The 11,871-nt window shown below is 30.3% G+C and overlaps 1 protein-coding gene across 1 annotated transcript in view; it reads right to left on the minus strand.

Annotated features, from left to right (window-relative positions):
- Positions 1 to 11,648, minus strand: part of LOC134715313 (vacuolar protein sorting-associated protein 33B-like) — a 37,000-nt gene extending 25,352 nt beyond the window's left edge. The window contains exons 1-8 of the mRNA XM_063577425.1: positions 11,556 to 11,648; positions 7,890 to 7,970; positions 7,207 to 7,271; positions 6,617 to 6,734; positions 5,067 to 5,207; positions 2,521 to 2,625; positions 1,072 to 1,168; positions 90 to 167 (exon numbers count right to left, since the gene is read on the minus strand). Of these exons, the coding sequence (XP_063433495.1) occupies positions 90 to 167; positions 1,072 to 1,168; positions 2,521 to 2,625; positions 5,067 to 5,207; positions 6,617 to 6,734; positions 7,207 to 7,271; positions 7,890 to 7,970; positions 11,556 to 11,639 (769 nt within the window). The 5' untranslated portion in view covers positions 11,640 to 11,648. The remainder of the gene's footprint in view (positions 1 to 89; positions 168 to 1,071; positions 1,169 to 2,520; positions 2,626 to 5,066; positions 5,208 to 6,616; positions 6,735 to 7,206; positions 7,272 to 7,889; positions 7,971 to 11,555) is intronic.
- Positions 11,649 to 11,871: the final 223 nt, after the last annotated feature.

The raw sequence follows: 11,871 nt of genomic DNA on the forward strand, positions 1-11,871 counted from the left end.
TCTAGTAGACCTTCATATATCAGCTGGGAGCATCATGGAACACATGTAAGATAATGGAATAAATATGAACATCAGAACATACAACTTACCACAAGATATACCAAATGTATCATCTAGTAGACCTTCATAAGTCAGCTGAGAGCATAATGGTGTTACAAAATCTACATCTGTAGGAAAAAGTATACTGCATATAAACATACTATCATACAGAGAATCAAATACGTTTCAGAATTTTGGTAAATTTAAAGATATCATCCATTAGACCTTTGAAATATTTAAATCTGATTTTACAAACAGGAATTTAATAAGACTGAATGGTGCATTTAGATCTTGACTGAGCATTAGTTCCTTCTTTGAAGAAGAACCATAACTCTGTAGATAAAGGTAAATTTGCTTTTACCTATCAAAATATAAAGTATGAACATTAAGACAGGCCAAAGCTCACAAAACCATAACCCTATCTTTTAAAGATCCATAACTTGCTACAGGAAACCCTAATAATAATTTGTGTCAAGAAGAAAAGAGGAGGTGCAGAACAGCATTCTATGATGAAAATTTTGAGAAAAATTTGATAAAGTTTGAGTAAGGTTTAAAGGAGAAGTTGATACAACTGGTTCTATATAGTACCATATGACCAAGTATATTAAGATCTGGAATTAAAATAAGAGGGACACAATTTAAATCATGCGAGTCAGACACTGTGAAAGTTTCACTTAATTTTGTCAAGCCATTCATGAACATTTAAAAAGGGAACCAAAAATGTATTGTACAAGATATGGTTTGTATGATTTGGCAAAAGATTTTTTGGGGCTACCATAATGTAAGTTGTACAAAATTAATTATTTATAACCCTTTGTAAAATGAAAAACTGTACCCTTTTTTCACAGATAATAGTTGCCTAAGAAAGATGAGTAAAAATTAACTAATTCAAATAGCTATTTTATTAACTACTAGACAAAATTACAAAGTCTTAATACATGTACTGGAGAATGGAAATTATATAACAGATACATTATTCTTTTACAAAAACACAATTCTTGTGATCAAAACTTAAATCAGTTATATAAATACCTCTGTCTATGAGAATGAGATTTCCTATATCACACTTGCTGTAGTCTGGTCCAGATAATTTCTCTCCAAGTATATTTTTCATCAGATCATTCACCATCTATTGTAAAATATAATGTAATTTTTATATGATTTGCATATCTATAAATACTTGAATTGGATTGGTCAATTAGAATTTTTATAGAAGTTTGTTACACCTCAATAAACCATGTTTCTGAAACTATTTTTGTAATCTATTCATGCGCAAACACACGCTTGCATGGATGCCTGGATTTTCAGCAAATTAAGATTAAAGAACAAATGTCTTTTTTTATTGCATATATAACCCCAAAAAAAGAAATAAAATAAATGCACTAAAGCTTCATGAATGATTTGGCATATTTACCTCATGGCAAAACACGATGTAATACCAATGAAAATTTTCATTGGAAAGATCATTTCGTTACTTGAACGCTTCAAATTCAGATAATATCTCGTTTAATGAAGTTTTGGTGCTTTTATTTCATTTTAGATTTCGTTGCATTTTTGAACAATTATGGATTTGGCGGTCAACTCCTTAGTTACGTGTGACATATCAATTGTGCATTTGATGGTTATTTTAGTAGTGTTAACACAAAAAATTGATTATTAAAAATCGTGATTATTTGGCTTAAAAATTATAAGGATTATACACATTTTTTCTAGAGGTTATTGATGTGTAAATATGGTTAATATTTGAATTGTGATGCTTTTCTAAATTATAAAAAAAAGTAAAGCTGTGAGCTACTGTTCACTGATGAAAAACTATAGTCCACAGAAAGTCTGTCACTTCATCAGCTGACTTATATAAACACTGAAACCAAATTTCAAAAATCCTAGTAATATAGAGAACCAAATGCTCAACATGCAGACATCTTATACGTTCAGGTGTTTCACATCTAATCTCTTATGGTAATATTCTTTACAAAGCACAAACAATGTCAGTATTCATATTAAAAGCAAAAAAAACCTGGTCATTAAAGATTGCATATTTTGGCGTTCATATTGATTCACTTATAGGGTCTTTGCATTGAAAATAAACACATTTATTCTAAAACCAGTTGTTGGCATTACACAAGTTATGTTCTTCTCATATATTTCATGGTAGTTTAATACCAAACCCCTAACAGGAGGGACTGTGCTTGATATTCATATGATGAAGATATATAAACCCTGGAGCCAAGTTTCAGATATCCTTGTATTGTAGTTCCTGAGAAAAATGTGACGATAATTTTCATGGGACGGACAGACTGATGGATGGCCTAATGGATGGACAGACAGAGGTAAAAAATTTACCCCCCTCTTTTTTAAAGCTGAGTATAAATATAGAGATGCACAACTGTACATGCTGTTAACAGACAGCAAATAAACATTATATATATATGCCTCTAAGAATATGTTAATGGGTAAAGGTTTTTTATTTTAATGTCTAACCTTTGATCCCTTGCCAATACCATAAACATTAGGAATGATTCCACATAGTGCCTGGATGTTGATAAGTGATTTGGCTATTGTTTGTATCCAAGTATGGTCACTATCCTGTAAAAATAAACCACAAAATAAGTTTATCAATTAAAAAATTGTACAAATTATCTCCCCTTTTACTATAAGCATTGGTTAGAAAATAAGAGTTAGCATGAAATTTGTCACTTTTTCCACTTATATCTATAAACTAAAAAGCTAATTGTTCATATGCACTCTGACATATACTACTGGAAGATAAACAGTCATGCAAAACTTTTCTCAAGTAAAAATTGTGTATTTATAATATGTGTAACTAACCGATTTAAAGCTATGTTTTAAGGTCTTATCAAATGAAAAGTCAAGTTTGCAGAATTTTAAGGGGTCAGCTAAAGGACGACTCTGGGTGTGAGAATTTCTTGCTGCATTAAAGACCTGTTGGGAACTTTCTGCTGTTGTCTGTTCTATGGTCGGGTTGCTGTATCTTTTACACATTCCCTATTTCCATTCTCAATTTTATCAAAATACAAACAAATTTTCAAGTAAAACATGAATTTCATCAACAACCGCTCACTGATATAGTAAAATATTCCCAATCAGGAAATATCATGATAGCAGGAGATTTAAATGCAAGAACTGCATATGAAATTGATCATACCAAAGGGATTCAGACAAAACATATTTCATTATTTGACAATTACAAATGTGATTCTAGTTTAATTCAAAGAAAAATTAAACATAGCTCTATTAACACTATGGGCAGACAACTCTTATCTCTATGTATATCATTGTGTATCCTTTATTGCAGAACAATGGGTGATTTAATGGGTGCATCCCCACTTGCTTCCAACCTTTAGGAAGCAGTGCTGTCTATATTTTTTTAGCTTTTGAGGAACTCTTACCAAATTTCACATATTTTCACAGTTAGTCACACTCATAATTTTTCACCTGATTTTTCAGATCATTTTCAGATCTCATGCAACACAAAAAATGTTGAAAGAAACTTAAATCTAGCTTTAATGTCAGATAAATATATATGGGACTGAAACTCAGTCTCAGCATTTCAAGATGCCATAAATTCAAATAAAATTGAAAAAAAATGTTAGACAGTATAAAGATAAAATGTATGGCCAAGATTCAATTAAAAATGCAGCAGAAGATTTAAATTAAGATTTTCTTAAAAGCTGCAGATTTATCGCTAAAGAAAATTATTAGAAAACAAAAAAAAAGCAAGAAGAAGATAATCAAAAAGAATAGGCATTATATTCGTGATTATTTTTGCACGAGCTATAGTGCTAGAATAACACAAATATAATGCCTTCCATCTTTTTCAAAGTGTTTTAAAGTTAAGAAAATATATTAGGTGCATGACAATTTGATAAATTCATTATTCAGAAGTAGTCAAGATATGTGCAAACAAATGTTATTGTATTTAGAGCATAGGTTCGTTCACAAAGTGAAAGAAGTATGTCATATAAGAGTTTGTAATTATGAATATGATAAAATATTGGAAGATATTGAACCTTCAAATATTATTCTAAGGGAAGCTATAAATCTATCCCATTCTATGAACAATCATAACCAGGAATCTTGGATAGGAAGCATGAAACATAGATTTAAATTTCATTACTTAGAATAACTATTTGTTAACCAGTCAAACTTTAACAAACCATATACTAAAACTATTAAATTTAAAGAAAGCTGGTTAGCTAGTTTAGAAAGCAATACTGGGAAATTTACCATTTTACAATCTGGCAATAAATTATGCATTTACAGAAAATTTTTAAATATTTTTATTTTTGAACCATATATAACAGTGAATTCACAAAAAGACAGGAAAATAGTTACAAGATTTAGAACTAGCTGTCATGATCTTGAATTCGAAAGAGGGAGGTATATTGGAACAGAAAGTGTCAGCTATAATAAGAATGCAATTGAAGATGAACTACATTTTCTTTTAAAATGTCCTGTTCTAAAAGATACTAGATCTTAACATTTGTCTAATTTAAATTCTAGAAATTTTCAAGATTATCTGATGAAATGAAATTTGTTTGGAATCTTTCATCTGAAGGTTTATTTGTTCCTTCAAACTAATCTAATTTATTGCTCTCTTTTTGAAGAACAAAAGAAAATCATAGAAAATATCTTTGTTGTTTGAAAAAAAATAGAAGAAAAATATATATAGATATATATGTAATAAAATCTACCAGGAGTTGTCTCCCATAGACCTAGAACTATAAAGATTATGTAATTTCTCCAGGTCATAGAGGCACTCATAATAACCATGGTTTTGTCAACAACTTGTTTTTGATCAAGTTACTGAGTGGAGTGTGTATTCATGTTTTTTTTAAGTCTAAATGTACTTTAATCATTCTAATCATTCTAATCATTTCCCATGCTTTAAAATTCATTTGATTGTATAGCTCAAATTTTGGGCACCATTGGTTAATAAAATTATCCTATCTTACCTTTATCATGAAAAATTAAATAATTAAAACAGTAATAAATTAAATACAAACCAGATAAAATGACCTAAAGAACTGAGGTAACTCTAATGACAGTATATCTCTGTCTAGTGGTATCAGATCCATCTGTAACTCATGTATCGTTATATATCCCATAACACCCTCATGTTCAAGGATCATCTCACATACATGTAACTGAAATATAAACATATCATAGATAATTTATTGTCTTATCTTTTACAATACATGTAAATGTCAACTACTTTTCAAATTAATAAAAAAAAAAAAAAAAATTTAATATTGCACTAAGAACAGAAAAATACGTGAAAAAGTGTTGATTTGTTTATTGATGGAGGTGATAAATTTATTCTTGGATTGCTATTTCAGAAAATTTAAAATACATGATAGAGTGAGCTGATTCTTCAAGCAGTTGATGAAAATCCATATATGTATGATTTGAACACCCACTGTAAATATTTATAGGTTTCATAACGAGTGAGGATGGTATATTGCTTGATATCAACTTGAGTTATTTAATTTCAATATAATACTTAACTAGCCTTCCACAAGTTTAATATTACTATTTCAATTAAATAACTGGTAAGAAAGTTGATATCAAGCTATATTCAATTTTCACAAGTTCTTGAACCTATTTCTCTTATGGTCAAAACTCTCAATGTGTAAAATTAAAAAAAAATATGAAATGTTGATCTTGTAATTGGCACATTACATTATGACATCATATATAGATATAGGAAGATGTGGTATTAGTGCCAATGAGACAACTCTCCATCCAAGTAACAATTTAAAAAGTTAACCATATGTTCTTTTATTAGCTCAAATATGTAGCTCTTAAGGTCCTTTTGATGAATTTGATATTTATGGACCATAGATGCGAATATGTAGCTCTTAAGGTCCTTTTGATTATTGAAAAAAATTTCAAAGGACAATATAGCTATGTTTTTTGCAGCTATCCTTGCATGTGTCAAACTTTCACATCAGACATTTAAAGACTTTTTGTATACATTGTATGCTTCAGAATGTAATATAATGTGTCAGGTGAAATATGTGAAGGTTTTGTATTTTATTGAAGAAATCACAATGTCTGTTGTCATGGACCAAATGAACATTGTCTTATCCTTTGAATGTCATTCTCGAATAACCAATGTAAACTCAGAAATATCATCTTGAGATGCTGGATAAGCCAATCTAATTAAGAGATTTTTGTGTCACTTTTTCATATCACACTCCATGAAGTGTGAGAAAAGAAATAACTTATCATGCAAGAAATAGATAACAGGCTACAACCATAAGAGAATTTAGGAAAATATGTATCTTGACTTCTAGATGTCTTCAGTTAGTTTTCTGTGACATTCGCCAGTCTGATTTACATATATACCAATTTTGTATAAACGCCAGACGCGCGTTTTGTCTACAAAAGACTCATCAGTGACGCTCGAATCCCAAAAAGTTAAAAAGGCCAAATAAAGTACTGCAACATTTCCTTTTATTCATAAGTCTTTTTGCGGAGGTCCTATTCTGACAAAGTAATTTTGAATACAGACATTTATGGATCCATCAAATGGAAGAAATTCAAAACTGACCTTCCGAGGCACCATAATAATTCTATATTCTCTTTTGATATTGCTGCTTCTATCTGAGTTGACATGGTCAGATATGACCTTCATGGTGGTCATTTGTGGCCGTACTAAATACACCCTCCTGTTAACAATAATATATTCTACATAAATGAGTAAGCTATTTACATGATTCTGTGGTTTCATTATTATTTGTTTGAAACCAATTTTCCTGGATTTCTTGGGTAAAAGTGAACAACGAAATTCAATTTTAAATGAATGGCAAATTTCTGACATGCATGTACATGTATGCAGATTGTTTGTTGCCAAGAACAAGTAAATTCAGGTACTGTAAATGGTAGCAGTCACCAGTATTAAAAAGCACTATTGTTTATCTGTCCTGTCACAGATTTCTTCAATAGACTGAAAGTATTCAAGGGAGAAACAAAATTTTCCTTCTTTCTACTCCTAAGTTATAATATTTCTACTTTCACTAATTTAAATCTTGCTTGTGCAAAATAAAAAAGAAAACTAGGAATTCTTGTGAAATGGCATGTTTTATTTCACTTTGAAATGAAAAATTTAATAGCACTTGAGGATATACATGATATACTTACTGTTCACATCCATGTATTGACTTCTGTGTTGGGTCTAGCTTGAAAATTTTATCTACATGTCTTTGCTGAAATCAGAATTAAGTGAATTTTATAGCCAATTATATAGACAATAACTGTATAGTGTATTTAAATATCAGCTGTATTTGTACCAGGTTAAGAAACAGGTGTAATACGAGCTTCAGCCTGTAGACGAAACATGCGTCTGGTGTATTAAGTTACTGTGGATTCATTATTATTCGTTGGATACCAATTTTCGTGGGTTTCGTGGGTACAGGTGAACTTAGAATTCATATGTTCAACGAATTACAAATTTTCTATAGGCTTGTACATAGAATTTGACAAACCACGAATTCAGATATCCACGAAAATGTAAATTTTCTTCAATCCACGAAAATTGGTATCCACGAAAATAAATGAATCCACAGAATAATCTTGGTACCTTTAATAACTATATTTATCCTGCAATTGGCTGTCCTACTATACAGATACAGCCCTATAGATAATGCTATGATGTATCTGTATACTATACAGATATCGCTTTAAAGCTCCGCCCACTGCCAGACTTAGTATTGTTTGAACCTGTGTGACATCAGAATGTGTATTCCAGTTGCATTCCAATGACGATGACAATTTTCCTTTTTATATCTATAGTTTCGAGAATAATATATCCATTATAATAATACCTTAAGCATTGTAGCTCCAGCCACTCTGTCTAATGGTTTCATAAGCTCTGTATCCAGTACTAAATCTTTCTTTCCTTTGAACTGTTCAAAAGTTAATAATTCTATTTATAATTTCTTTTCACCAAGTAAATGTCTATACATATTGAAATAATTAAAATATGAAATTGAATGTAAATCAACATCTTAGAAATACATTTTTTTAATCATTATTGTTTTCATTTATACCTAAAAATGTGAATATTTAAAAGGTGTAGGTCTGGTAAGGGCCGATTTTGGCCAGAAATTTCAGGTTCATCTAACAAAAACTTTTGGACACCTTTTAAACATGTAAGTGTCTATTTCAATTGATTCGATTAGTATATGTGAAGATTTTAACTGATTTAGACATTTAAAACGCTCTGATTCAAGCTTTAATATGAAAAATCAATCAAATACCCCAACAAACATCCCTTTTCAGATGGTTTTTGTCCAAAATGAAAGTGGCCGCATCCGTGTTCATCCTCAACCTTTATACATGTTTTGTATTATCATCAAATACAACTTACGTTTCAATATTATGAATGAACATGAATGCGGCCACTTTCATTTTAGACGGAAACTAAAGTTTTGAAGATTTCAGTAGTTTAGCATGACTTAATGATGCTAGTATGTGATATTTGTGCAGTGTATTGTCTAAAACAGTTCATATTTATGTAGCAGAAGCATTTTACTTTCCAAAACATAGATAAAGATTACATTTTCACAATTTTGTAAAACTCCTATATTTTGGGGCCAAAAAGGGGTCTTACTGAACCTACTCCTTTGGGAAAGCTTCAATCTATGTCTAACAGGCAAAGGAATGACTTATATTTTTTCTTAAAATTTTAATATGAATAAAAGGTGTTGTTTTAAACATACTATGTTTGTGGGTAGTGACATCAAGGCAAGCAAATGTTAACTTTTAGTGGTTTTTAACTAGCTGTCAGTATCTGTGAGTGCTCTCAGATCAGTACTTAGAGTCAATTTGATGTTGGGATATATACAAGTACCTGACTACGTCCATTCTGTGTTTTTGTAATATATATTTCTATTTGTATCCTGCATAATCAATCAGATGAGTGGAGCCTTTTTCAACTGATTATAGTTCATATGTTGTACTTTTTCACCACTGTCCCAAGTTAGGGGAGGATTGGGATCCTGCTTACTTGTTAAACCCTGCCACATTCTGTATGTATGTGTCTGTCCCAGTGGTTTTCCTTTGTTGATAAGTTACATATCATGCATATATTTGTTTTTCATTCATTTTTAAAAAAATTATATTCTTAAGTCTTATAAACTCAAAAATTTTAATTCTAGAAATTTTAAGTATATGTAGAGTGGGGTGCCCATTTTCGCCACATCTTTCCATGTTTTCTACAGTTTATGGTCAGGTCTAAATGTTTTTGAAGTATACTGATATTTCTATATGAAGATAACTTCAAATGAAAAATATTCTTAAGCTTGAAAAAGTGTTTGTTTGAAAAAAATCATCTGAAAAGTTAGATTAAAGGGTGCTTGAAATTTCCGGATATTTTGTCAATGGGGAACACATATTCACCGTTTTTACACATCTATTTAAAACCAAATAACCATGGGGGACACATATTCGCCGTTTTTACACATCTATTTAAAACCAAATAACCGCAGCTTTTAACAATTTTTATCAAATCAATTGCATTATAGATGAATAGCAGACTTTTCAAAGGTGTAAAGAATTCAAAATTAGGGCATTCAGTCAAATATTTACTTCTTTTAAATCATATTTTTTATTCAGGAAATTGTCCGAAAATCATTGTCCGTTTTTCGGTCATTTTCGGTAGGAGCCGCAATTTTGTTTCAGTTTAAAAAAATATCATATTTGTTACATACATGTGATGGACTGTGAAACTCAGATCAGGAGATTTGGAAATTTTGGTCAGGAGATTAGGACTCAGATCAGGAGGTTTTTTATCGACATAAATTTTGTCGTAAATGTAACCATATGATGTAGAAATTGTGTTTTTTCTTCAAATTTCCAACAAATTGTAATATGTTTATAGTGTTATAGTGCCCTTGTTGCCTTTCTATTTGGATAAATTAAAATATTAAGAAGAATCTGTTTCTTGTTCTGTTTTGTTTTGATTTTGATAAATGATTGTTCACTGCTTGCAAATAAATCATTATATTTATTTATCTTATTAGTATAGATTTTAATTCATGTCTCCATCTCCTTATCATTGGTAAATGTATAGACAAATAAGAAAGAAATAAGCTCTACATGTATATTTGCAACATCATAAATTAATTAAAAAAATAACATACACTAACACTAGCTAGTACTGCATGGCTTTTTAATAAGCATTATGAAAGTTATATTTGTAGAAAACTAAAAAAGACTTAAACAGTGTAAAATGTTATGCTATTTTTTTTTAGCTTACACAATGAAATCAAATATATACTATTACAACTGCAATTCTCAAATCCCCTGGTTTTACTAGAAATTAAACTAATCACAACTTTTGTAAATATACATATTGTAAATTCTACGCTAATAAGTGATAAACAGATTTATAATATAAACTTCAATTTAATCCTTGAAAGGAGGTCTAGATTGCTAAAATAATTTATAAATTTATATTTTTTTATTTGTCCCAAAACATTTAAATTCATTCAATCAACATTCTTTTGTGATAGTTTGATTAAAATATGAATCATTTATAGTCTTTTTACAATTTACATTTTTAAAAGCAAAATAACTGAAAACAGGATAAAACAAAGGGAAGTAACAAAAAAGTATTTCAATATTCCCAATACACATCGTTGACAACAGCAGTAAGCCGGAGGTAAACATCGTTGATTACCAGTATGTTTGACACCCAAGCTGTCAAGTGAAGCCATATAATTAAACATCTTCTTTGATGTACAGGTAAAACTTAACGCAGGTGTCAATTACTACGGTATAGTAGTAAGAAATGATCAAATATGGCGTCTGAAAATTTTCATTCATGAAATATTTCATACACGGGAGTTTTTTCTCCTAAACGGGAGGACGGGAGGAGACCCCTGAAAACGGGAGTTTCGTACTCCCGTCGGGAGGTTCACATGTATGTTGTTAAATATTATTTACCAGAACATTTCTTCCATTTCAGCCTATCTTTGAAATTGTGTCCCCGGCGAAAATGAGCACCCCACTCTACATCCTTAAGTTATAGAGGCTTATTTTTTTCTTCATTTTCTTATGACTATAACAAAACATCCCCTTATCTATCAGTCTTTGTCCAATATTTTTGTGATGCCCCTCATTTGGAGTGGTTCTCAACCTGCTACATGTACATGTTGTCAACAGAAATAACAAGATTTCATGCCCAATAATGGCAACATGGATTTCCAAGTTATCTAGACTTGGTTTTCTAAAAGGGGTCTCAATTAAACAGTGTGAATGCAGAGTTTCAAGTCATTTGTAATTAGCATTCGACAGGAAATCAGATAAGAAAACAGAGCTCTCTGAACTCCGAATCCACAAAATCATTTACTCACTGATTTAGGGCCAAAAAGTAAAATATCCTAAAATTTATTCACTCCAGATTTGTTATGATTTTTCGTTTTCAATGCCATAATACTTGTGGTACAATGTATCTAATTAACAGTTTTCAATCTGATATTTCGTACAGAATCAAGCAGGGATGCAAGGTCATTTCGAACCATATCTCGTATTCTTTGAACATTTGGAAAATTTGTTGTTGATCCAGCCATTTTCTTGAAAATGAAAGCAGAACTAATTGTAATCCAACTTCCGTATACCATTGAAGTTCCGTCTTTTTAATTTTAAACTTTATGGTATTTGTTTCAGTCGTGTTATAAAATATAGCTAAGTGTTTATTGTTTCCGAAAGAAAAACACACCAATATGTATTATCGAAGCATAAAATTATAACTTCAATGATTTAAGTCTTGGTTTGACTTTCAGTTGTCATGGTTTTCTCTTT

Source organism: Mytilus trossulus, chromosome 4 (genome assembly GCF_036588685.1).
Source record: "Mytilus trossulus isolate FHL-02 chromosome 4, PNRI_Mtr1.1.1.hap1, whole genome shotgun sequence".
Lineage (NCBI taxonomy): Eukaryota > Metazoa > Mollusca > Bivalvia > Mytilida > Mytilidae > Mytilus > Mytilus trossulus.